Source organism: Lissotriton vulgaris, chromosome 1_2 (genome assembly GCF_964263255.1).
Source record: "Lissotriton vulgaris chromosome 1_2, aLisVul1.2, whole genome shotgun sequence".
In the NCBI taxonomy this organism is placed as follows: domain Eukaryota; kingdom Metazoa; phylum Chordata; class Amphibia; order Caudata; family Salamandridae; genus Lissotriton; species Lissotriton vulgaris.
Genome location: NC_141686.1, coordinates 34,824,297 through 34,850,727, shown reverse-complemented (window position 1 = coordinate 34,850,727; position 26,431 = coordinate 34,824,297). Strand labels below are relative to the sequence as shown.

Here is a 26,431-nt window from a genome sequence, read left to right as displayed (position 1 = left end):
GCTCAGAACCTGGCTATATGCAAATCAGTCTGTCCCTGGCCCAGTGCATCATGGGAACAGGGCAGACTAAACTACCAAGCCAATTCTTCACCAGAAAGGAGACAAGCTACCGGGGACCGGTTTCTGGCATTTCAGCCTTCTTCGGCCCGGCTTGCTTGAATCCTGATGGAGCAGTGAGAAAGGGACTCATGTCTGAGTATACCCTGCCACACCTATAGTGGCCAAAAACGATTTACAAAAATGGGGTGGTGATGAACAGAGTGTCTGAGTTAAACAGACCACTCTTACCCAGTCCAAAGATCAGGGCTTGATCCATCACCGTTATTTATCTCACTGCCCCATCCCAGCTCAGAACCTGGCTATATGCAAATCAGTCTGTCCCTGGCCCAGTGCATCATGGGAACAGGGCAGACTAAACTACCAAGCCAATTCTTCACCAGAAAGGAGACAAGCTACCGGGGACCGGTTTCTGGCATTTCAGCCTTCTTCGGCCCGGCTTGCTTGAATCCTGATGGAGCAGTGAGAAAGCGACTCATGTCTGAGTATACCCTGCCACACCTATAGTGGCCAAAAACGATTTACAAAAATGGGGTGGTGATGAACAGAGTGTCTGAGTTAAACAGACCACTCTTACCCAGTCCAAAGATCAGGGCTTGATCCATCACCGTTATTTATCTCACTGCCCCATCCCAGCTCAGAACCTGGCTATATGCAAATCAGTCTGTCCCTGGCCCAGTGCATCATGGGAACAGGGCAGACTAAACTACCAAGCCAATTCTTCACCAGAAAGGAGACAAGCTACCGGGGACCGGTTTCTGGCATTTCAGCCTTCTTCGGCCCGGCTTGCTTGAATCCTGATGGAGCAGTGAGAAAGGGACTCATGTCTGAGTATACCCTGCCACACCTATAGTGGCCAAAAACGATTTACAAAAATGGGGTGGTGATGAACAGAGTGTCTGAGTTAAACAGACCACTCTTACCCAGTCCAAAGATCAGGGCTTGATCCATCACCGTTTTTTATCTCACTGCCCCATCCCAGCTCAGAACCTGGCTATATGCAAATCAGTCTGTCCCTGGCCCAGTGCATCATGGGAACAGGGCAGACTAAACTACCAAGCCAATTCTTCACCAGAAAGGAGACAAGCTACCGGGGACCGGTTTCTGGCATTTCAGCCTTCTTCGGCCCGGCTTGCTTGAATCCCCGGTAGCTTGTTTCCTTCCCAGTGTAAGAATTGGCTTTTGTAGTTTGGTTTGCCCTGTTCCCATCACGCACTGGGACAGGAACAGACTAATTTGCATACAGCCGGGTTCTGAAACTGGGATGGTGCAGTGAGCTAAAAAACGGTGTTGGATCTAGCCCTGATCTCTTGACTGGGTGAGAGTATTCTGTTTAATTCAGAGACTCTGTCCCTCACCACCCCTTGTTGTAAATATTTTTGTCCACCCTAAGCGTGGAAGGGTATACTCAGATGTGAGTCCCTTGCTCATTGCACCATCAGGATTCAAGCAAGCCGGGCCGAAGAGGCTGAAATGCCAGAAACCGGTCCCCGGTAGCTTGTTTCCTTCCCAGTGTAAGAATTGGCTTTTGTAGTTTGGTTTGCCCTGTTCCCATCACGCACTGGGACAGGAACAGACTAATTTGCATACAGCCGGGTTCTGAAACTGGGATGGTGCAGTGAGCTAAAAAACGGTGTTGGATCTAGCCCTGATCTCTTGACTGGGTGAGAGTATTCTGTTTAATTCAGAGACTCTGTCCCTCACCACCCCTTGTTGTAAATAGGCAAAATATCATACATTGCTGGTCTCACAGCTAGCTTTGCTATAGAGGAGGGGGAAGGGGGCATAGTGTAGAATAGTTAAGCATCAGCAAAGCCAATAGGTATCGCCTGTGAGCTATTGGCGATGTTTTGTAGCTAAGCTGTACAGCAGCATGGGTGATTTGCAGGGTGGATAAAACTAATTTAAGATGGGCTACTATAATTTGAAATTGAGGAATGCTTGTGTCTGCATTTTTAGGTCGAGCCTAGAGTCCTGAAGAACCGGAATAACCCACTTACAGGGTCTGAGCGGAAGGGGGAACCGCCCAATTCTTCCATACCCTTCATACGTAGTAAAAGGAGACACTGGAGCCTTCGTCTGCAGGAGGAAACCAGACTTATTCAATAGCCCGGGCTATGGAACAGAGTCCCAAGCCAGTCAAAGACAAGACAGAGGAGGCTGCTACTTCACTCGGTAGCTTACATGCCTTTTATATGTTTCTTAGTACATTCATTTGGCTGTTAGTCCATTATTCACTCAGGGCAGTGTTTGTTGTTGATTAGCTGGACCCAGGTGGTGTTTGTAGTTAGTGACCTGGTCAAGGCTTGGTACACAGAGCATTGTCCACTCTATGCTTATAGTTGATGACCTGGTCAAGGCTTGGTACACAGAGCATTGGCCACTCTGCTTTGATCAGGGCTCTTTCTTTCAGGTGATTGTTCAACTGCTCTTTCAAGTCATTGTTTACCCACCCTGATTAGGAGTCAGCAGTCAGACCATTGTCCAGATAACCTGATCAGGATGTCATGGATGTGTTATCAGGCTGGGAGCAGGAGAGGAAAGATGAGTCATTAACTTGAGTGAGGGCTATGTGGCTTTCTGATGAACTGCAGAGAACAGGGGGTTGGGCCGGTGACAGTTCCTGGGCAGAAATGCCGGCCTACAAAAATGGATTTGTTGTGCTGATAGGATTTTCCTTGTACAAAAGTCCTGTGAAGGTGTTTGCCACGAGATGGCAATGTTAAAAACCAATAGAGTCTTGGTAAGAATTATTGTTGATCGAAAAATACTTTCTCAGTCCACACGCATGCCCTGCGAGACTTTATGTAGAGTAGTATCGAATAGAGCCACTGCCACTCTCCACCCATATTTGGGATTGGCGTGCGTCATTGTCCTACGTAAATGCTGGCTTCTAATTAGTTAATAGGCTTGTTAGTCCCGCCATGTCTTAATTTGTAATCTCCCATTTCAACTGGCCCTTTTACTTTGGTTTTTACATGGGAAGCTTTAGTCAGTAAGCACTATTTTCTTTGAGTTTCTCCTACTGCAGGCACAACGTGTTTGAATGTAAGCAAAGCACACCATGCCTGCAGTAAGCAGCCGGGAAAAGGTCTTGCATTTAAATGCGAGACCTATTGCATTGCACATTTATTTTTAACTATGTGGAGCGCCGCACCCACTTGAGGGACACTGCGCCCGGTTAAAAAATGTTTGCAACTTTATTGGCGAGGCGGACAACGCGCTCTACAATTCAATAGGTCTAGATTTTGCCAAAGTGTGACCAGTTGGTATTATAAATGACAATGCCTTTTAATATTATAAAAGGCATTGCCATTAACAATGACAATAGCTCAAAATATCGCAATTGCGACACCCATTGCTATGTAAATGCTTGTTGTCTATTGTTTTGCAAATTAAATCATTGAAATGGCTTGGGTCAGCGGCCCGGTCTTCCAGTAATGAGTCAGTGTAGGTCTTCGGATTCCAATAATGATTCCAGTAATAATTAAGTGTGAGACTACAGATTACAAAAGTTTAGGAATAAATAAGAGCTTCATGTTGCAGAGTGACGTGCAATTACTTCACCAGTGAAACTTGATAATAGTTTTTTTTCCAGGTCTCGCTCTGCGAGATCTAGTGTTGTTGAGGCGGTTTCGGAAGGAGTAGAAATTCCGCCCATCCTTTCTATTGGCTGGTGTCATCCGTTATGGTAAACGCTGGTCTCAGATTGAAAGTGAGGCTTTTTGGTAACCCCCCAGTCTCCTTTAGACCACACGCACCCGGACTGAATCGTTTGCCTGACGGCTGTTGTAATGAGTTTTTCCCATTGCAGGCAGGCACAACAAGCATGGCGCCCTTTCACTTTCCTATTTTCTTTTTCATTCGCGCAATGGCGTGGCGACAGCTTGTTCTTAATTTTGTGAATGTTACATTTTCCCTCCGATGCAGCTCTATCAGACGTTACTTCTCATATTTTCGCACTTCCCTTTTCTTCGATCAGTAGCTGGCTCCATCACACCCTCTCCTACGCCCACGCAAGTTCTTTGCGTTCTCCCTGCATGACGAAGTGCAATGAGACGAGCTGCTTGCTCAGTCTGCACCCCAGCACATTAATGAATCGCCTGAGACGCTGAAGGTCACCAGTCATTGCTTCCCTCGCTCGGGAGACACAAGTGACTTTGGGGCAGATTTAGGAGGCTGTTGCGCCTCTTTGCGCCGCAATTGCGTCACTTTATTTGACGCAACTGCGGTGCAAACAATGCGCCCTATTTACAACGTGGCGCATCTAGGAGATGTGTCACGTTGTAAAGCACTGCGGAGGTCTTGACGCAGCGTTGTGCAGATGGTGTAACCCCGAGCCTTGCTGGAGCTGCGTCGCGCTTGCGACGCAACTCCAGCAATGCGCCACATTTCCGGCACAGATGCGTCACGCATCTGTGCCGTTTTTTGCACCATGGTGCGCCGCATTATAAATGTGGCGCACCATGGGTGGCGGAGCTGTGGCGCACGTTAACTGGCGCATCCCTGTGGATGCACCAGTTAACATAAATCTGCCCCTGGTTTTTAGGTGATGGTTTATAAGAGATTACATTGTACAGACTCCTTAAGTGCTATGTAAGGAAATTAACAACTTGCTGAACCGAGTGTAATTAATAATAGAAGAAGAAATATCCGGTAAAAAGCAGGTGAAGAGTGTGTTTGCTTTGAGTATTCACATTCCATGTTTAATTTCAGTGGTAATTGCAGTAGCATACAGCACATCTTCCTTTATAAAATGATTGCACTCTAACACGCGATAGCAATAGATTTGTGAGTACATATTTTCTTTGAACAAAAATGTTAGGATTGTTTTATTAACAAAATTCCAATGAATTTCTCGGGACACTCATAATCCAAGAGAGAGACGGCTGAAAATGATACTCCCCCACTGAAGAATATCCCAATTATACCACAACCCCCTTACCTTGCCAGCAACACTAGTGCTCAGTTGGATTCATTTTCCAAGTTCCAACTTTTTGGGTGAGTGTCAGATATGCTAGAAAAAGACACGGGGCTATGAATGTTACCATAGACATATACCTACTGGGATATATACGGCTTCTGCCAAACCCATGACTTAACTTCGGCATTTACTTGAACATGGTACCATGCTCCACACAGACAGCAAAAGAGCATATTTGGGTGGAAAGGCAAACAAACAAGTATTTGCCACGCAAAAGGTCTCGCATTTACACTCGGATCAGCATTTTGAAGGTTAACTGGACCAGCCCATTCACCTTCGGAATTTGAAACCTAGAACTTTTCAATACAGAACATAACTATCAGTGACTCACTTCCTCGTTGCTGTATTACTCCCTGTGCATAAGAGTATGTAAGGCACTCAATATGTCCTGGAATTTCAAATGGAATACAGCCAAAACCAGTGTTGCACTCATCTGTTTTCGCATTGAAAATGTGGACAGTGACAAGAAACTGTCCGCTCTCAGTTTTAAAAGCTAAAACACAAACAATTGTCAAAGCAATATAGAAAAGGCAGATGGAAACTACAAAACGAGTAATTTTAAAGGTTTATTGCAATATAAAAAAAATAAAATATAGCAACATAAACTGGATGCAATATTTTTATACACATGACCACTTTGCACACTCCAGAAATTTACGCCCGTACAAAAATCTCACTGTCAGTAAAACGTGTGAATATATTACAATAAAAAGGTTTTTTTTACAAAAGTGTCCCTGCATCCAGGCATCAAGATTAGCTAACATAGCTTATATTGAAGTCTCACGTGTTCGCATCCTGAACGAAAAAAAATATACATAACATCCTTCCAGATTCTGGAAACCATAACTAAAGAGGTCAGCTGGAGACACCCCAACAAAAAAAATTACAAAAATCCCCAAAAAACACTGGATTATCTAGCAGCACGTACAACCTCGTACAGATAGCCCAGTAAATGAGCTCTGTGGAAAAGTTAATTGTAATATTCACATGTACAAACACCTCAATAAAGTCACTGAGCTTTATACTTCTAAATAAAATACTGCTGGATTGGAGATATCACAATGTTTCAAGTAGGGGAGAGACCACTTGGCCAAAATCAATTATATGTTCGCAATAATTACATTTGTAAAGCCACAAACAAATTGAATTTCAGGTTTTGTAATGAAGGCCTGCACATAGCACACAAAAAGTATCGTTTTTTGGCTTGCATTGCCCCTCGTGGTCTGCATTTCCTGAGCAGCAGAGAGAATTAACACTGTAGAAAGAGGTGACCAATACCAGGGACATCAATGAAGGCCTTCTGGAGGGGGCTAAACTGCTGCTGATAAAGCCCTTCACTTGGAAAGAAGTTTAATTAACAGTGTGCTACACTTGAAGATCTACACTTACTGTGTTAAAGGTGAAAGGGCACTCACAGAAAGAAGGTGGTGAAACCTGTACAAGGCTTTGTGGCGAATTCGCATTTGAATAACTAGGTCTTAAACAAGGCTTACAGTGAAGAAGGCTGCATTTTGCTCCAAACACTGCGTTCGCTCATTAACTTTACGAGCCTTGAAAAAATTTTAAAAAAAGGTTAAGTTACCAGTGAAAACAAATCCTCCACTTTCAAAGTGTGATGCCCATTTCTGTTTTCACCTCTTAGTGTAAAACCTTATAAAGTGTCAACAGCATCTGCAAGTGCTTTTTTTAATGCTCAAAAATGTCTTACTTCCAGGCAAGTGTTTTGTAAGACAGAAAAAAACCTTCAACTTATAACAGCTGAAATTAATTAAAATCACATTGGTACATATATGCAAGTGTATTTAGTACCAAAGAAAACATTCTTGATCATGCGAAGTTAATGTACAATTATATCCTTTTGACAAATACGCAGTGCATTAATTCTTAGACTTCGGTCATCGATTTTCTCAATAAGGCACATTATCAATGGCGAGCAACTTTAGATGCAAGTTACAAAGCTCTTCTTGGACTCAATGTGGGGCTTTGAGAAGGAGGCTCTAAAAGTCAGCCACTTCTGGGGACTTATTTCCATTGTAGAGCGGACATAGGCTTGCAGTTCAGTTCAGAGTGGACTGTCCCTTCTGTAGCAGCACCAAGAACGAAGAAACGATGGAATGGAAGAACACAAGTACTAGTGGTTAAGACAGATTGGAGCAGGTCCGATCACTGCTAGTGTCTCAGACCAATGGGCGCCAGTTAACAAAACACTGAAATGCCAAAATGGGGACCGTAACCAGTTTTAGGCCCTGTAGATCTGTAAACCGTTCTATGCAACTTTTCTGCTCTGCGTCTCTAAATGGAGCGTCTTGAAGGCACTGAAGAGGACTTTCGAATTGGGGGTTTGGGGACAACTTTTTTGCTCCGTGGAAAATATACCTCGATTCAGCGTTTTTTTTGGCACATTAATATTCCCTGTGAGGAAAAAAAAAATAGAACATTAGCTTCTATGTATAATCTAAGTATTTCCACATCAATCCTAGCACTGACTTTGCAATAGGGAATCAGAAAAGTAGCAAGTGTAACCAACCATCAAGATCATCAATCTACCATGTCTGTTACTGATCTCAACATTCCATATTACCAGCCCATTATAATTGTGAAGTGAAATTATTAACCAATATTGTGGATTAAATCAGTGGTAAAGGAACATCAGAGCTAGCTCATCAATGAAACAGTACATGTTTCTCCAATGGAAATAGGGAAAGGCTCCTTCTGCCAGAACTTTGCTTAAACTTGGTCTATCAACACTAGGACAGCCAGATCAGTCTTTTGTGCCAGCGCAGCAACCTACCAAGCGCTTTGCATCTCACCATTGCACGTGTGTGTTAGCAATAAAGCTACAGTTTGCACCACAACCTGGAGAGCCCAGTCAACTGGAGACGGTCAACATTGGAGATTATGAGGGGGTGTACAGTGTTCAAAACTTTGGACATAGGTAGGTACATACGTACATAAGTATTTTCAATGTTGACCTATTCAAGTTCCCCACTTCAGTTTCTCTTCCAATTGTAGTATCGCTTATTAGTTACAAATGTACCGAACAAAGCACCATCACAGCTCCGGCTCATTTATTTATGCAATTTTATATAGCGCGAACTTTACCCGAAGGTGTCAGAGCGCTTTACATAGGATCCATTTGAAAACATGAGGACTGACGGTTACATGCGTAAAATGATTGCAAATTTGTGCATTACATAAGAACCAGTTGAAAACATACGGATTTAGGATTACATGCGTTACAAAAAGGTACAAACAGAAGAAAAAAAATTTGCAAATGTACAAGAGATAGAATCACACGAGGAGGAGATACAAATGGATATACGCTAGGCCTATACTGGTAATATCTCTAGAGTTATCTCTATATACATAGGGAAAGGGCATGACTGGATATACTCTAAGGTCACAGAGAGGGCAGGTACGTGAGATAACGAACTTTACCCGAAGGTGTCAGAGCGCTTTACATAGGATCCAGTTGAAAACATAAGGACTGACGGTTACATTCGTAAAATGATTGCATTACATAAGAACCAGTTGAGAGCATACGGACTTAGGATTACAGGCGTTACAAAAAGGTATACAAAAGGATATACTCTAGGCCTATACTAGTAATATCTCTATCAACATAGGGAGGGGATACACATGGATATACTCTAAAAGTCACCTAGGAGACTAGTCGTTAGAGTTATCTCTATATACATAGGGAAGGGATATGACTGGATAAACTCTAAGAGTCACATAGGAATGGTGGAGAGCACAGCGGTCTACAGCATATACTAGTGATCAGAGCTATCTCTATATACATAGGGAAGGGAAAGGACTGGATATACTCTAAGAGTCACAGAGAAGGCAGGTTCGTGAGATAAACGAGAGGGAAGCAGATAGTGGTGAATAAGACAGTGAGGGGTGTGTCAGAGGCAATAAGAGAGACAGTAGGAAAGTCAAAAGGACAGTGAGAGATCACTAAAATGGCGGAAGAAAAGGTTAGAAGAAGAGGCACGTCATACAGAGAAAATGGCGGGGAGCGCGAAGGTCCGAGTCCGAAAGTTCAGGAAGAGGGCTGGCATAGCCAGCAGGTCCAGGGGGAGAAAGGCAGTCCGCAGCAAAGTCGCAGCCTCATCGTTCAAGAGGAGCTGGGGCAGAGGAGATCAATCCGGAGACCAGAGGGGGGTCAGGGGAGAAAGACCCCAGGCAGAGATGGAAGGCAGCAAAGTTTGAAGCAAAGGTTTGAAGGGAGGGAGGGGCCTCTCACCAGAGCCCAGTTAATGCGGTCGCGCTGGTTCCCGGAGAGTTGTGTGTGGGCTCATCCGCCCTGGCATGCGTTCGTGTCCCTGGAGCCTGTGTCCGCCGGTCATCGGAAGCGTGTCTCCAAGGGCGCCATCTTGGAGTCAGGCACCGTTTGCGCGAAGCAGCGCGGTCAGTAAGAGGGGGGGGGGGGGGGGGGAGAGGGGGGCACATTTCTGCCCTCGGGCCCAGGCCTGTCTGTTGCGGAGAATGGATGCATGGCCCCCCGGAGCAGGTAGGGGAGGATAGTCTCGAAGCAGCGCCGTCAACCACCGGCCCCTTTCTGGTGTGACCGCAGAGTCTCGGCGGGTGGCAGGGGGGGGGGGGGGACGCGGTAAGAGCCCTACATACCGCTCGGGTGATCGACTCCCGTCAGACTCGTCCCTGGCAGGACGCAACAGGCTCCGCTCCTCGTCATTGTTGTTAAGCCCGGGCTGGTAACGGGCGGCCGCCATGTTGGGTCCCAGGCAGGGATCGGGAGCAATCCACCAACGCCGCTCCACGGGCACCAGCAGCGATCGGGACAGCCCTGCAGGTGCCCCACACCTTCCGCTTCAGTTAGGAAGCGTGCGCATCGTGGAGGGCTGCCTAAGGCCGCTGGGCTCCAGGCCGGAGCAGCGCGCGGACCGGGAGCCGAGACGGTCCACGTCCGCCCCGGCTCCTTCCCCATCAAATCTGGCGGCTCATGCCGCCAGATTTAATTGCCCCAAATGAAACCACTCCTTTGGCAGTAGTCCAGACTGGAGTACATCATCATCTAAATACTGGGGATTCTGTAATAGTGTCATTTAGGAGCAAATACACAGAGTGCTCTACAATGCACCGCTTTAATCAGATGTCCAAATATTGTTACAGAGCTACCCTTTCCACTCACACCCCCTAGTCCCACATGAATAACCCTAAATCCAGAAGAAGCTAGAGGGTATATTTCCCCATCAAACTGAAAATAGTATATTTCCACATCAAACTGAAAGTATTAGACAGAACGTCTCAAGCATTCAAAAGTGAAGATATAACATAGTACGCCATCACGATCACAGCATAACTCCAGCACGCACTCAACACAAGGGAAATGCATAAAGAAATAATACATTGGCGGTTGACAATTTGAACAGCGTTGATGCTAGGTTTAACCGAGCGTATGGGCGTTTAGTAAATGAAATATTTGGGACATTGTTATAATAGGAAAGCAACGGGCATCAATTATGTACACCTGAACAAAGATTGGCTCAAGTTTTTTTTCATGATTCTAGTTTAGATTTATTGCATAATATGAACCAACAGAGCTACTTCGAGCTTTTGATGAATAAACTGAGGATCTTGAGGAAAAAGAACACCCCCCAATAGGGGACTCTTGAAGAAGATGTCTAAAGAGTGCTCCCAGGTCTGAAAACCATCTTACCTTGAAGTAGGGCCATGTCCACTTTTCTTTTCTTCAGTGGGATATTACTGGAAGATGAATCTGCTTTTTTCTGTATTTCTGTGAAACAAAGCAATCGTGTCTAAGTATGTAACCGAGTTGTACCAAGAAAGTGCAAAACAACATGGCAGTACTTTTATAATAGTGGAGGTTTAGAACAAGGTACACGAATTACATAAATTATAAGTGATACTGTTAGAGTACTCCGCAATTACTTTTCTTGATGCAGTTTTATTTCCCTGGTAGTATAGTCATTCACTTCTGAATGGTCCTGCAATAATGTTTACTAGGTTAAATGATTTTCCCATTGGGGCAGTAGAATTTGTATTGCTATTAATACTCCGCAACCAGCGTGCAAAAAAAAAAATGCATTTGAAATGCAATAGGTCTCACATTTGCAAAAGTTTAAGCTATTGGCATTGTATTGATCTGTTTTGATAATTAACACAAATAAAAAGGTGTGGTCATTTACAATGCCAATAACTTAAACTCTTGTAAATGTGAGACCTAGAGCATTTCAAAGAAGTAGCCGCAATGGACCTGTGCTGATTGGAATGTGGAATGTGAAAGCGTGCAAGGAGCACTGAATGATACAGGAAAGCATGTTGTGCCTGTAGTAGGAGAAACTCAAAGAAAATAGTGCTAACAAGACATGCCGTGTAACAACCGAAGTAAAAAGTGCCAGTGGGAGGATACAAATTAAGACGAGGCGGCACTAAGGAGGGACTAACAAGCCTAATAAGGAATCAGCAGCAAGCATTTACGAAGAACAATGACATAAGCCAATGACAAATATGGGCAGAGAGTGGGCGGGGCTTCAAGTCAAGTCCATACCCTAATACATGCCTCGCAGTGCAGCGACCTAAAAAAACAGCACTAATCAGTAGGTGCAAATTACAGATTATTATTTTTTGCTTGCTGGATGGAACATATTGGAAGGTTTGGAACGGTTAACTTACCGATAAGCAAAGCCCAACATAAGCCATTGTGAAATGGTAGTGTTCTAATACATGGCTCGAAAAATCCACTCGACCGCTCGCATTTGTGAGCTAAATTTAATGAGGGCAAGATGTTATTAGGTTCTACTCGCCCTTTCTAGTGAGTAGGAAGACAAACTAACTTTTGTCCTCAGTCTCTGAAAACGGAGCAAATGCGACAAGATAAAATGTAAAGGCATTTTTATTGCTCACAAAGTGAATGAGCAATAAAGATGCCTGTAAATATTGTTACCTTTTGTCACATTTGTTGCTTTCAAAGACGGAGGTCAATGAGGTTGCAGTTAGGTCGATGAGATTTTTCAAGGTACTAGACCTGCATTACTAGTACTATTTTTTTTCTCGATCCCTGTAATATTCATGAATGGCTTACCACATGCACAAAACAAGTTACACATATGTCAGTATGTTCTGAGGTAGTCTTAATGTAAAGAATACAGTATACAACTAGCTTCAAACTATCTGGAGCTCAAGGAAAGGTGTATTGCTATATAAAATTGTGGTATATCTAACCTTGGTGTACATTTGTGCAAAATTATCACCAGTATTTCAGCCCCTAAACGTAAAATGTCAGCACAGATGTGTGACAGCACCCATTCACTACGCAAGTGATGCTGGTACCAAAATTGCTCAATCATTTTTACCAGTCTCATAAAGCAAAATAAAGAAGGCTTGTGAAGAACCAGATTCACAAAACCAGGCTTAAAAATATGGATATCTACTCCTATTTTTAGGTCTCGCCTAGGCACCTTTTGGGCGGTCTCTTCGAGACATGCAGTATTCAAGATATGGGCATGAAGCACCACCCATATTTTTAATTGCCTTTGTCCCGTTCCTTTGTAAATGGTGTTTTTTGATTTGGTATGTGTTTATTAGTCCCTTCTTAGTACCTTCCTCTCTTCAGCTGTTACCTCCCACGAGGACTGGCCTGTTACATGTTTTGTTATTCAGTATGTTTTATTTACCGTTACTGAGTACTATTTTGTGAGTTAATGTCTTTTTCGATATAGCAGTAGCAGCCACAGCCCACTCTCCCTTTCCTGCAACTCGTTATTGTTTTGAGGTGAATTGGGACGCTGCAGAGGGAAATGTCCTTTTCATATTATTGCTCTATATTTTTGTTTGGATTGCGTTGGGTTTAATTTGCATTCTGATGCTGAAGAGGTAAAAAAAATAGTGCTAGTGTGTACTTTTACAATGCCTTCAGCTCATTGGGAGCTTCATTGCATTTAATTTACAACACCCACTGATACAGCATGTAGGCCACACAATTGATAAGTACACAAAATAAAAACGTATAGTAGGCAAACCATTGATATGAAAAAAAGTTTTTACTGGGAAGAAGCAGGAGCCTGAGGTTGGCAGTAAAAGAAACGCAGTTACTGCTAACCCGGCTTCTCGTAAGCAACAACTATAAGTACTAAGTGTGTGTTTTACGCACAGTTTGCAGGTTTTCAAAATACATTAATAGAAGGCATGGTCATTTACAATGCCAATAACTTAAAAACTCTCAAAAGTGCAAGAAATATTGCTTTGCAAATGCTTGTTCCTCCTGCATCTGGGAAGATTTTTTGCAAGTCTAAAGACCACTCCTGGATATTTATTAGCAATCCTACTGGAAAAAGGCTATTATGTGGATCTTTGACGAGGTGGTAAATCTGCAGACAAGTGGAAATATGCATTTCAACATTTAATTTTTACCTTTTCCCCACACCACATGTAGAAATTGAGAAATCCCTTTGCCAGAACCTCTTAAATTGTGGCTATGTTGCCTAGGCCCTCTTACCCTGCTAGAATAGTCTATTGAGTCATTCTCATGAGCACCTTTACAAGTGCCGTCATGTAATAAGAGCTACTTATGTCAACGAATATCATCCCATGCTACTAAATTTAAGAGCTGTGATAGTGCAAGTTTACATTAATGGCCACCTTATGCAAATTTACCAGCAGTGATCACCACCGTACATAAGGCACAGTTGCCAACAATAAAAGATTTGTTAATATGGAATGCCAATATCTATAGCTGTGATGCTCCTGGCATCAAGCTAATATTAGTATCAAGTCTCCCCAATACAACCAGTTAACTCAAATATCAGCTATAAATGTTAGAATTTCCATTTTTTTTTCAAACATCAGCATGAATTATGAAAATATGTTTAAATCTTGAATACACGCGTTTCAATTTTACAGTACATGGTTAAACTTGTAATTTAGTAGGTAGGGTAGCACACAGGAGAACTACTTCGAGAGATACTTGCTGGAGAAGCCTGATCTACACACTTACGATTGTCTGGGTGTTCAATACATATTGCATGATTAAAACTACCTCCTATACAAGAGGACAATCTTCCTATTGAGCCGTTAACCATAATCTAAAAAGGCCACTGGAATTATGCGATTTTTGCAGCTGTGTTCCGCATAAATATGGATATGCCACATAATCTATATGTTGCAGCATTTCTAGCTGAAACAGATCAAAGGTTTCTTAAAATGCAGAAACATGTCCCAGTAGGAAGCCCTTCGCAAAGGATGACTGGTTAAGATTCTGTTTTTTTCACGGTGTCAAAATGATACTGAGGTGAAACCTTTGCCCCAAAGTGTGAACATGTAAACAAATAAAATGCCACAGTAACACGGTAATACGAACATAAAAAGGGCCAACTTATTCCGCATAATTTGCCTGTATTATTTCAGTGGCCCGGCCATTAGTAAAATCCACCATTCTCTGAATCAGGTTGTGGTACATAACAGAAAATGCCTTTTTGAACACCTAAGTTACCAATGGATGCAAATCAACATTTATAAATGGGGACCCTTTCAGTCTAAAACTGCAATATAGCGGACATGACGTGATGGGTAAAGATATATATAGCTCTACACACTTATTTACCTTCAGATAAAGGGTCATCTTGGCTAACAGGTGTTCTGGCACCTTCAGGTTCATCCTCAGCAGTGTGGCGTCCTAGAAGCTCTACGGGGCACAATTTAAATTCAAGCACTTTCAGCTCTTCTGCAGGGGTTTCAGGCTTCTTTGTTACAATGGGTTTAGAAGCTTTGAGAGGCAAATGATTTTTAGACGAGTTTAGGTAGTTAAAATTTACAAGCTGTATCACTCCGTTTTTATAGCCAGTGAATGCAATTCTTGTCAGAAAATGTTCACCAATAGATTCCATTGGTTTTTGTGGGGCTTTTTTATGATGCTCGGACACATTTCCCTCCAAACTAGCTTCAGTTTTCCGTTTCCCACCTTCTTCCAGATTTTCGAAGGTTATAGAAGGTTTTCTATATTGCACTGGTTGCTTTGCTTTGTGGTTTTCCCACGCCTTTTGAGTTTTCTTTACTCCTGTATTTTGTTCTGCTTTCCTGCGCTGAAAGAATTCCTGCACTGCAATGTTCTGCAAATGGTCTGCAGCCGATACTGCATCATGAACTAGGGTTTGTGGGTTTTTGCGCTCTTCACGAGGTTGCTTTGCTTTGTGGTTTTCCCGCGCCTTTGGGGTTTTCTTTCCACCTGTGTTTTGTTCTTTCAGACGCTGAAAGAATTCCTGCACTGCAAGGTTGTGCAAATGGTCTGCAGCCGATACTGCATCACGAACTAGGGTTTGTATGTCACTGCGCTCTTCACGAGCCCCCTCTCCTACCCCGTGTTTTTCCTCAATTAGTCCCCTGTCTGTCACTAAACAACTTCTATTGTCTGAAAGTGCAACTTGGACATCTTCCCGGAGTTTTGCACTATGTACATCACACTTATCCGAGGAAAGCAGGCACTTTATACAACCATTTTCTGGCACCTTGATTTTCTCAGCGGACAGCTGTTTCTTAGCCGTTTTTTGACACACTTCTTTAGTTTTATTGGCTTTAGGTTTCAAAAAGTCCGTTTTTACAATTAATCTGTTCTTTTTTCTTTTCTCTTTAGGCTCCTTGTGTTTTTTTGGTGATTGGGACTTCTGGTCAACTTTATGATAATCATGGGTGTTGCGTAGATGGTCCTTAAATGTACTGTCTTGGTAGCCATATGCAATTTGAGCTCCTCCAGCAGTAGATGTGGTGACATGTTGGAGCCTTAACACATTTTGTTCACCTTTGCTTTCGCATGTCCCAGACTTTCTGGCATCTGTAGAGGAGTGGTAAAGGTTTTGCTCACCATGCAAGTAGTTCACTTTCTGGGCACTATTAACCCAGTCCGTTTTTTGCCATCCAACACTAGTCTCTGGAAGGCCGTTTTGCAATAGCTTGCCTTGGTGAGTCAATTGAAATGTTGCTGGATCTTCTATTTTTTCAGAGTTAGCATTCATTTGTGATGGACTATTCACATGAAGGTAGGAATGTTCATTGGTTATGTGGTTTACAGGTTTCTGGTAAGTGGCATTATGATTAAAGGGAATTGTTCTACCGTTAGCCGCCATGTTATTCAAATAAAAGCCATTTTGCTCACCACCGTAAACGGATCGTAAGAAATTGGAAACTGGCTGCATTGTGTCCATGCCAACACGCTCATTAAAGCTTATTTGTTTGGAGTGGACACCAGGTACATTTGTAATAGTTGCACTTTCCCTGTACTTCCTGTTGGTATCACAAAGGGGTTGCCTAGCATTGGCTGGGAAAAGAAAGCTTGGGTGTTGAGAATTTAATAAAGCAATCGATGGTTGTTCCAGAGAACACATTTTCTCACACTGCATAGAAGGAACAGCTCTGCCACTTTTAAGCCCTGGCACCAGCTCAAAATCTTTGGACTTAGGTGTGCCTTTTTCTTTCTCCATTGTGTCCCCGTCTTTAGGATGAATGTCTGGAGAAGGACTACTGCAGTCGTTATTGAACTGCAACTCTTTTACCACTTCTGCTGGTTGTGTTGGTTGGGTCTTTTCAGCCTTGCCAACTTCTTGAGAAGAAGTTGTATTCTCTTGATCAGGCTGGGGTTTCCGCAGCTGTGAAAGGCTACTTCCATCTTGGTCTTTTTCTGAAACTTCACTTTCTTCAGAGATAGCTCCAGTTTCCATTGTATCTAATCCAAAAGGAAACATTCTTAGAAGCTCAGACAGTTGAGAATTTAGATATGGTTCAGAAGAAGCCTCATAGCCATCTGGCATTTCATCCTGAATGCTGTCAGCCATGTTTGGCATTTGCTCTTCAAGTTGTGCTTCATTCCTACAGCGGTCTTTCTCTGACTGACTAGTAATTGGATTAAATGAAAGATCACCCTCATTTGCTCTACTAAGTTCAACAGATGTCTCTTTATGTAACGTGTCCAGGACAGTTTGCTCTGGTTCGGAGCTGGAAACCAAAAGCTTTTGGTTGGAGCCATTAGATCTCCCCACTGGACTGCTTTGGTTTTCCCCCGTACAATTCTGATCTAGATGTTGCCGTTTATGGGATGGTTCAAGAACTTCTGCTTCACAGGTCTTGTTGGTCTCTTTTGATTGTTCAAGCGGATCAGCATCAAATATTTTTGCCATTTGTGAATCATAAAATGTACTACCTTCAACAAGTGTGCAAACGCTGGATATTTGCAATTGCTCTTCACATGAACCATTGACTAGCAGCAAGGAACCATCTCCAAATTGTAATTCTGGCTTCTCTTGGCACAAAGGACTGGCTGGAGGTGGAGTAAATTCATTGCTTTTTAATTGAAGCAAAGGTTTTGTGGAGTCCAGAGCTGGCACAGACATTTTAACCTTACCTTGGGGGACACTTAGTTTTGAATTTAATGCACATGCCACTTGTATAATTTTCTGACTGCCCGGACAGTTTACTGAAGCGTCTGAATCCAATATATCAAGCAGAGTGTTAACTGAAGATATATGGTCAATATTTCCATTTGTTGAAACAACTGCCAGTTTTCTTTTTCTTTGTTGTGACGAAGGGCCTCGAAGAGCTTCTTGAGGAGCGGGATACATTCCATTCCTTGGAGGCACGTTTTCTTGGTCTTTACTGGGACTTTCTGACTTGGACGGTGTTAGAGGATTAACTACAGCAATTTGAGGTTCAGCAGTCTTCCTCATATTTATACCAAACAGCTCAGGCTTACGCACAGTTACAGCACGGTCAGAACACCGATTACCAACATCCATGCTAGATGCAGTGTTTGTTTTTTCATTCAGGAATGCTGCTTTTTGTGATTTATTCAAAACTCCATCATTTTGTTCACAAAGACCCTGAGGTGGCAAAGTTCGTTTTGGATCTACATCTCTGCTGGGCTGTTGTTCATCTGACCCATCAATACTTGACACCATCTTATTGCAAGGGCCAAAACTGGATGTGTCTTGGATTGTATCACTGGGTTCTTGTTTCACAATGAGGTCACTAGGCAGAGATCTAACCTGCCCAGTCTCCAGCTGCGAGACAATAGCGCTTGTAACACTTTCCGAAGCAGATTTTGAATTGGGACTAGGCAGATCAGTGTCTCTACCAGAAGTTTCATTTTGCGTCGGATTACTAGTCTGATCTCTCCCACTATACGAAAGAGACTCTTTCTCCATTGGATTGCCATTCCTGTCCGGTACAGTACAAAGGGTTGAATGGCCACTTTGAATGTTGGTTTGGGTCTTGATAGCACCTGCAGACAATCCACTTGCTAAGGCGCACTCTGTGCGTTTTTGCTCGGATTTAACACTGTTCCTGAAATCCGAAGGAGATTTTGGCTTTTCAACACTTTCACATGACTTCTTCATCCCCTCCGACGTTTGATATGCATTTCTCAAATAATTTGAAAAGGGAGTAGAGGGGGCTGGCTCATTCTGATCCTGAGCACAGTGAGAAGGGAGTACAGTCGATGTTGGAGAGTTTTTGACAATTTGCTGACCATTAGCAAGCATGCACAGTCCTTCTGTGTTGCCCATGGATGTCTGATTGACATAGTTTCCCTCTCGAGGACTGTAGCTGTGCATCGGCTGGTTTTGCTGGCACGCAGTTTTATAAGATGGAAGCGCTTCAGGATTCTGATTGATTGTGGCAGCATGTGTGTAGTGCCACAGAGCATTCATGTAGTCGTCTTTTGCACCCAAGACTTTCCTAGGGAGTTGAACCATCACTTCATGTGACACTTCAGACTTCTCAGTGTGATTCAGAGAATGAACCATACTGTTTGGGAAGCCACTGGAACCATAAACAGAATAGTTTCCCAGTGCCGGCACTGCGTCCATGTGTAGATTGTGTGCGTTAGCAGGAGCACTCGCGTACTCGTGTCCATATCTCAGCACACGCTGGATGAGGTCAGTGCAGGCTTGGCTTGAAACATTTGAACCAGTGTCCTTAGGGCTGATAGATGAATCACAGTTTGCATTGTGCGGTTCACACGGTGAAAGAACGTCATTGTTACAACCATTTTCAGTCGCAGTTTTCTGAGGTTGTTGGTGCCAGTCGTAATACGGATTTGTAGCATTTGAGTAGAGGTTTGGCTGATTTTGCACACTTTTATCTGCCTGCTTGTACGATTGCTTGGGCTGCAGCAGTTTGAGTACTGCCTCTGGGAGCTGGACGTGCCGTTGGTCTTGCTCTGGTGGTCGACTTTGCATTTGTTTAGGGAGGGACTCTCCGTGTTGTTGATGCACTGAATCATGGTTGAACGTCTGAGTTGACAATTCAGAGGACAGATTAGGCGGCCATTCACTCTGTACATCGTAAGACATCTGAGAACCCAGATGAGAAGAATATGGTGGAGGCACCTGCAGGTTGGAGTTTTTTCCTGACACTTCTGCATTTGGGAAAGGGACATGCCCTTGCACTTTCTGGTAGGCAGCAGCTGGCTGGAAACTGAACTGTCCATTTATTGACTGAGGAAGAGCAGAAGTGTCCTGCTGATAATAGGCAGGCATATAACAGTTTTTCTGATTCATGTATTCTAAAAACATATCGTTCGTTCTCCGGTTGCATTTTTGGTTAGAGGATGCCTCTTTCAAAATACCTTCTGGATTATTTACTTGTTGAAATACTGTTTGACATGCATTAGCATAGTAGTTTGGAGTTTTATACTGCTGTGATTGAACATGCTGCATGTTCGCCACTGTCCCAGGTATGGATTGCGATGATAAAACAGGCCCACTCCTCTGATAAAACTGTTCGTTGGAGGGGTATTTCGAATGGCCCACGTGCATGTTTTGAGGCTTGTATCCACTGGAGATTTGTGGAAAATACTGCTGACTTCCAAAAACGTTCTGCTGGTTACCAACATGGGCCGCTTTCACGTTACACTCCATCTTATTTTAACGTTCGCTTTGGGTTTTTTCACACCCTTTTTTGACCATGGTGAAATCTGAAACAAAGTAGAAAAAAACATTATAAACAATTGACTCGCACATGTAAAAAAAACAAAAAAAAACAACGCACTTGCAAATTCTGGTTTATGAATATAAAAGCATATACATTTAGGGGGAGTGTATAATTACACTTGACCCAATCGGACTCGAATCGCAATGAACTCTAACCAGCACATCATGATCCCACCAGTTATTGCCACCCCTGCTCTGACTCCCACTGGACTGAAGGGAAAACGTCGAGCATATCCAGCCGCACACAGCCAGAGCAGGAGAGGGACATTACCGAGTTCAGATGCGGGCCTTTGCTTTTAAGCGGACTGAAATAAATGCAGTAGATTGAGCCCATTAACGTGAATGGGATGTGTGCAGAAATGCTTCGTGGGCTGCGTTTGCTGTATTTATTAAGCTTACACAGTTCTGGCAAACGAAAACGATTTTATGTAAGATTATAAACTATAAGATCAGCGGCAAAGTGTGATCACCATTACATTCACGGAAAGTAAGACCTGCGCTGGAAAGCGGCAGAAATGCTTAATGTCGGACTACAGCACAAGACAAGATTTACGTTTGTGTAATTATCGAATTAAATAGATATTTCCCAAGTGGAATTCGGGGACGAAGCTGAGGCCTCACTCACAGTAGCGCAATGACAAAGGTGTGCGGTTTAAACAACAGGATGACCCACCAGTGCCCAGACGTGCAGTGGAGCACACCAACAAGAACGTTGACAAATACTTTTTTAATCCTAGGCTCAATTCTAGACTTTAATTAAACATGTATTAAGTCCACTAGCTGTTTTGACGACCCAAATCAACACTTTTAGGCAAGTGATGGCAAAGCAAATGGGTCTAGTCTTTCCATTCTGATATGCTTATTTTTAATTGCAAGAGGATGCAACAAAAAGTGCCCGTCTAGATGCTGCAGCAACAAAGTAAATTAAAAATTACAATAACCTAAATACGTAGTTCAAATAGAAGAATACAAAAATGAAATAAATATAAATTACCGAGAGAAAAAAAATACTGATTCATCACCAGCTTTGGCAGTAACATGGTCGGATCTTTAATTTCCCCCACCCAGAGGTGGGCTGCGCCACTGGTGCGAAAGCAAAAATGTTACTGACGACACATGCCAATTGATGAGGAGGTCCGAGTCAAAGCCTTTCTATGTGTGCATGCATTTTTATAAGACTAGAATGATTGTCTAGGCCAATCCTAACAAATGCTCTGGACCCCGAGAACATGGAAACAACACTATGCACTCTGTTCAACTCACCCAATTTACCTTTCAGCAATAGGGACACGATTTCGATACCCAAGATATTACTTTTGAACCGATGTAGCACTTTGCCAGCGGTATTAGGATGCCCTGCTCTAGGTTTCAATGTGAAAAACAGGCGAGGTAAGCTGCCTGGCAGACCTCCAACAATGTTTATAAAATATTCACCAGACTAACTTAACACCTCTGTGGACCCAGATATTGGAAAATAACTATGATCAAAGGCAGCACAGAGAGGAACTTTACTGTAAAAATGCAACCCGATACCATCAAACACGGCCCTGCACGCCATTGCTGCTCATGCTTTCCTGAGCGGCCAGGGGATGGCTATTCTGTATGTGCTCTACCTCGGCAGTCTGCAGCTCCAGGCCCAGCCCAATTCTAGGAAAGACAAACAGTCCCGCCTGTCGTAACCAAGATAAGAATGTTAATTAATAACCCGCTCATGGACACAGCAGGGGAGGGAGAGGGGCGAAGGAGGCGCATTCCTAAATCTAGCCAATTAACAGACATAAGGAAAATAAGTGACTTTCACATGCGAACGCTAGTCATCAAATATTGTATCGCTTTCTAACTATGAATTAGGCAAACTAAGTAGTTGAGTTTTAAAAACTGAAAAGTTATCTTAACATTTAAAAGTGCGGGAACATTTCTACACCATGCCTAGGACATGTTTGAGTGAATAATGCGCTATTTCCACTGCCAGTTTCGCTGGTCTGCAAACAATACCAAGAAAAGAAAATTCGAGAGAGCAGTCCGAAACTGGTAAAACTGAAACACTCCTCCCTGCCCGTACTCCCATTAAATGTATTACAAACAATTGCCGATTCATGTAAAGACTCAAATCTAGATAGGAAATGCTCAATGTTTTCCAATTGAGGGGCACAGCAAGCATCCATGGTAAAATTGCAAGCCGAAAATAAACCCATGGGTGTTTACTTCAGCCGCAATATCTCGAGTGTGGGTGGATCTAGTTTTGTGTAAAACGCTTTATGTGTATTATTCAAGGTCGTCTTGTATAGTAAGGGGAAGCAGACATGCCACAACCGCAAGGGAGGAGTGTGAGTGTAGGACCAGCCAGCCAAGTCTTAGGGACTTTTTTTGCATTGTTCCTTCCACTTGTAATTTGACCCAGGAGGCGGGACTTAAACTGAAACGTGACACTTAGTTTAAACAGGAAGTGGCATCAGAACTTAAAATGCAAAACGTTGAGGCAGTTAGGGTTCGTCCCTAAATTATTAAAATTGAGAGGATTTCTAAACAGTTTGTCTTCCACTAGGGTAAATAAAAAGTAGAGCCTTCTGAAAAGGAATAGACGTCCACATTATTTTAATTTCCCACCAATACAAACATATACATTTTATAAAACTCAATGTTTAATAAAAAAACACTCCTGATGAGGCATTAAATCAGTGTATATCGTAAATTTACGTTATTACAACACAACAAAACTATGGTTGGAAGTGAACTAAAAATAAAAAATAAATTGTTTGATACCATGGACCTCAATTCTCACTAAGTGTGTCACCCTGTCAGAAGGGCTAGAACAGGTACTCTAAATGTGATGTTATTAATTGGTCTATTATTTTATCATTGCACTTTTACCGCTTCCCTAGTCAGCACTTGGCTGATACCAGCTCATGAGGTGTTATCACATATGCTAATTTGCTCTTTCCCATATGATTTTTTTTTAGAACTGGCAAAATCTGCGAGGAATGGGTGGGAAAGGAGTTCACTGACAATCTTAGCAATCAAATTCACTTTTAATCATTCGAAATTATTCTTGATTCAAATTACAGCAGACTTAACTGTAGAATATGTGGCAAAGTAAAATTAGGTTTAAATATAGAAAGAGAAAAACAAGCCCAACCGCCTTTAAAAACCAACAGAAACAATCTATTTTTACATCTTTCCCCCCCTTTTTATGGTTGTACATATTACACCACAAGACCAGGTTTGCTAAATAGCAAGTATGCAATGTGAACAAAATGCGTGGTGTATAATATGATAAGTTCCACTACACCCAACACCATAAAAGGCAACGGCCCGAGGATATTGGAACAAAATCACTCACAAGAGGCGGTGCTTGGAAGCAAGCAGCACAAAGGCGGGTCCACAGCTACATCCTGTAGTAATCATTTCCTCTTCCGGTACTATATAACCCTAAGGTAATGTTTCTGGTGAGAAACCAAAATGTGCTTTTTAAATTAACCTCTTAAGCCAAACTAAAATCGGTTAATTTTTATAATTAATACCAGCAGTGCATTTGGATGCTTGGGGACCTGCAAGGCGGTTTATAACAAGGGCAAAAATCGAAGGATATTGTTGGATAGTTTGTGTGCCATCTGTGCAATTTTCCTTAATCTATGCTTTAACAGATTTAAAATTCGACCTGTATATTTCTCAGTTAAACATGTATTCACGTGGTAAGTGAAGATAAGGTTTAATCAGCAATATTTGTTAGAAGAAATTCCGCATAAGACGAAAACATGGCCGTTATAAATAAGAGACAGCGGGTCACCAGTTGTCTTTTCTATATTCGTTGTTGGGTGTTTGCTATATTAAGAAAAGCAAGTGTGTCCATCCCTCAAATAATTAGTTAACCTTTCGGATATCAAATTCGTAAACCACGTTTATAAACGTTGCCGTATTAAAGCCAACGCTCTTACTTCTTGGACTGGAATCATAGGGAAGACTATTGCAATGCCGAGGATTTTTTTATCGGCTCAATGAACTTAGTCTCCCGTCCACCATACAGTGTAAACTTGTACTATCTGATAGAGACAGGAGATCTTTACTTTTTGTAAAAACAGGTATACGCCTGTTATTGCTCGCCCCCCCCCCCCCCCCAAAAAAATAGACAGCAGAATGGCAAGTGTAAATACAAAGCGCGAAACATGCTTTTCATCTAACCCGACATAGGGGTCGCTGTTGCAATGCTTCGCGCGATATATGTGCGTGTAGTCATGCTGTATTGCCAGTAGAAGGCGCTGAGGCAAAGTCTTAGAAGGATCCTTAAGAGAATAAATGCGTTAACTCGTCACCGCTGGATAGACTGCAGATTCAAAAATTAGAATCCGGTCCTTCCATCCGAGACATACAGCCCGTCCGAAATATACAGCATTTCAAACTACAATTCCCGCCTAAGTATCCACATCCCCAAACTGCATGACGTTCCGTTAACCCCTCAAAATGGTTACATGGAGGTAGACGAATACGTCCTTTTCCTCTAGCAAGAAAAGCATCCACTGCAGCTGATTAAGACTGAAGGACAAGCACGGTCGGCTTCATGTCTACCGGTCTTTTCTCGGCAGACAGATTCTGAGGCACAGAAGCCCGACCCGCAATATAACCGCAACGTTAAAGAACATTAGCACAGGGCAATGACAGGGAAAGTAAAATGCTGCATTCATATTAAATACATTAAAGAGAGATCCGAACACGGTCGGCTCACTGCAGGCAGTTTTTACGTATGCAGCGAGAAGGGAGCAGCAATGTTTGAACAGTTGCCGGCCACTGAAACCTGAGCACACAAGCCCCGCGCAGCTGCACACAAGCGTTTCAGCTATATACTTACAATTGTTTGATGCAAAAAGAATATGTTGCAGGCATCCACGGTCATGGAAGAGAAATCCCACGCATAGTGTTGAAAAACAAACAAGCGCACGCCGCAATCACAGCTGCATTTCCTTCGGGTTTACGCCCCCAAACCAAACACACCGCCCGCGTCCTCAACAGCTAGGGCAGTGTTTCGTCCCTTGGGCGATCTTTGTTTAGGGCTGAAAAGAGGCGGAGCTCTATGCAGCACGGTAGCCAATGGGCACGAAAGGCATCAAATTTCACCTTTTTTTTTCTCAGCATGAAAAATTTGTATTGGCGTCGAGTCGCGAGCAGCCTACAGACTACTGCCTGCTTCTGCGAGGCGGCTGCGGCGGTTTGCCCGCAAATAGACATTCTCGGCACCACAGGGCGCTGGCGCGATCCAGTCTTTTCCGGCCATATGCAGAAAAGCCAGATCTTTCCTTTTGTATCTGCTATTCTTCTGTAGCAGGTTTCCCTGTAAAGTGGCCGTTGGTAAATGCTTTCACGTGTTTTATTTTTGTCCATTCCGTCATTCGCGAGCTTGTTCGTGACATTTTTGGAGCGAGACAACCACATCTTCTTTTTAAAGGTTTTGTGTTGCCGCTTTTTTTCGTTATGTCTACCATTTACGGTTACATGTTGTGTCTTCGACTGCCTCTTTCCTATCCATTTGCCCGAGGAAAGAAGAAAAGGGGCAGCTGCCTACTTTTGCATGTGAAAGCGGTATCTGGAAGAACATCTCGAGAAAGTGTCTCCTGCTCAATCATGCAGAACTGCGCATGCGGGCACCATTTTCTAGGCGTGACTCTTCTTTTGGAAGTATCCAAAAGGCGGCCATTTTCAACCTCATTAAGGTGGTTTCAGAACAGGATTTACTTGTATTTTATTTGTACACTATATCAGTTAATTTTCTGGTGGTTTTATTACATGGGATGATTGCTTGGTTTGGTATATTTAATTGAAAGGCAATTATTTAAACATAGTAAAAACTAAACAATAATTGGAATGCCAGAATCATCAACCAAAAATGGCAGCAAAAGTGAGGAATGAATTCTATTGAAGAGGATGATGAAACGATTAATTAACCTATTGAATTAGGGTTTTGTGAATACATAGAGGTTGATGCTGCTTCAGTCTTTTATGAATATTAGGATGTCTGTGCTTATAGTATTCAGAAGACTGATTAATGTGAAAGAATGTTTTAATCCTTCAAGGAAGCAATAAATGTCCTCACTTTCATGAAAGGTTAAACAATTGTGCAAAGAAAGCCTCCATTCAATATTGGATAGTACTTCGAGCCATATTCCATCAGGCACGTCCATCATCAAAAAAGTATATAAAATATATTATTTGCATCGGTCTCTTGAAAAAGGAGGTCTGTCTTTCTTAAAGTACAGATAATCCCAGGGTATCGTTCCTTGGTGATACAGTAAAGACACAGTGTTGCCACAATTAATTCTGTGATGACTCAATTATTATTGGGAGAAGGCCACAGGATAGAAAACAGGGCCCAAACCCAAGTGACACTACAGTGTACCCTATCCTTGCTATTTATGCCATAGTGTTGTGTAAGCAGCCTCGG

At 42.8% G+C, this 26,431-nt stretch overlaps 1 protein-coding gene across 2 annotated transcripts; it reads right to left on the bottom strand.

Annotated features, from left to right (window-relative positions):
* Nucleotides 1-5,596: 5,596 nt before the first annotated feature.
* LOC147733877 (uncharacterized) lies at nt 5,597-25,016 on the bottom strand. Of its 2 annotated transcripts, none has more exons than XM_086952779.1 (4): nt 24,845-25,016; nt 14,628-19,985; nt 10,725-10,802; nt 5,597-7,453 (listed from the first exon to the last, which is right to left on the bottom strand). In XM_086952779.1, exons 2-4 carry the CDS (start codon nt 19,927-19,929, stop codon nt 7,308-7,310), a joined length of 5,526 nt encoding a protein of 1,841 aa, XP_086808905.1. In that variant the 5' UTR covers nt 19,930-19,985; nt 24,845-25,016; the 3' UTR covers nt 5,597-7,307. The 2 variants fall into 2 exon arrangements, with proteins under 2 accessions (XP_086808905.1, XP_086808906.1); XM_086952780.1 differs by lacking the exon at nt 24,845-25,016 and adding an exon at nt 21,535-21,595.
* Nucleotides 25,017-26,431: the final 1,415 nt, after the last annotated feature.

Excerpts from the sequence above, each read along its gene's own strand:
- LOC147733877 (XM_086952779.1), bottom strand. The coding sequence starts at position 19,929 with ATGGAGTGTAACGTGAAAGCGGCCCATGTTGGTAACCAGCAGAACGTT. Across the intron at positions 10,803-14,627 it reads AGATGACCCTTTATCTGAAG|AAATACAGAAAAAAGCAGAT; the intron begins GTAAATAAGTGT and ends TTTGTTTCACAG. Across the intron at positions 7,454-10,724 it reads GGACATGGCCCTACTTCAAG|GGAATATTAATGTGCCAAAA; the intron begins GTAAGATGGTTT and ends TTTTCCTCACAG.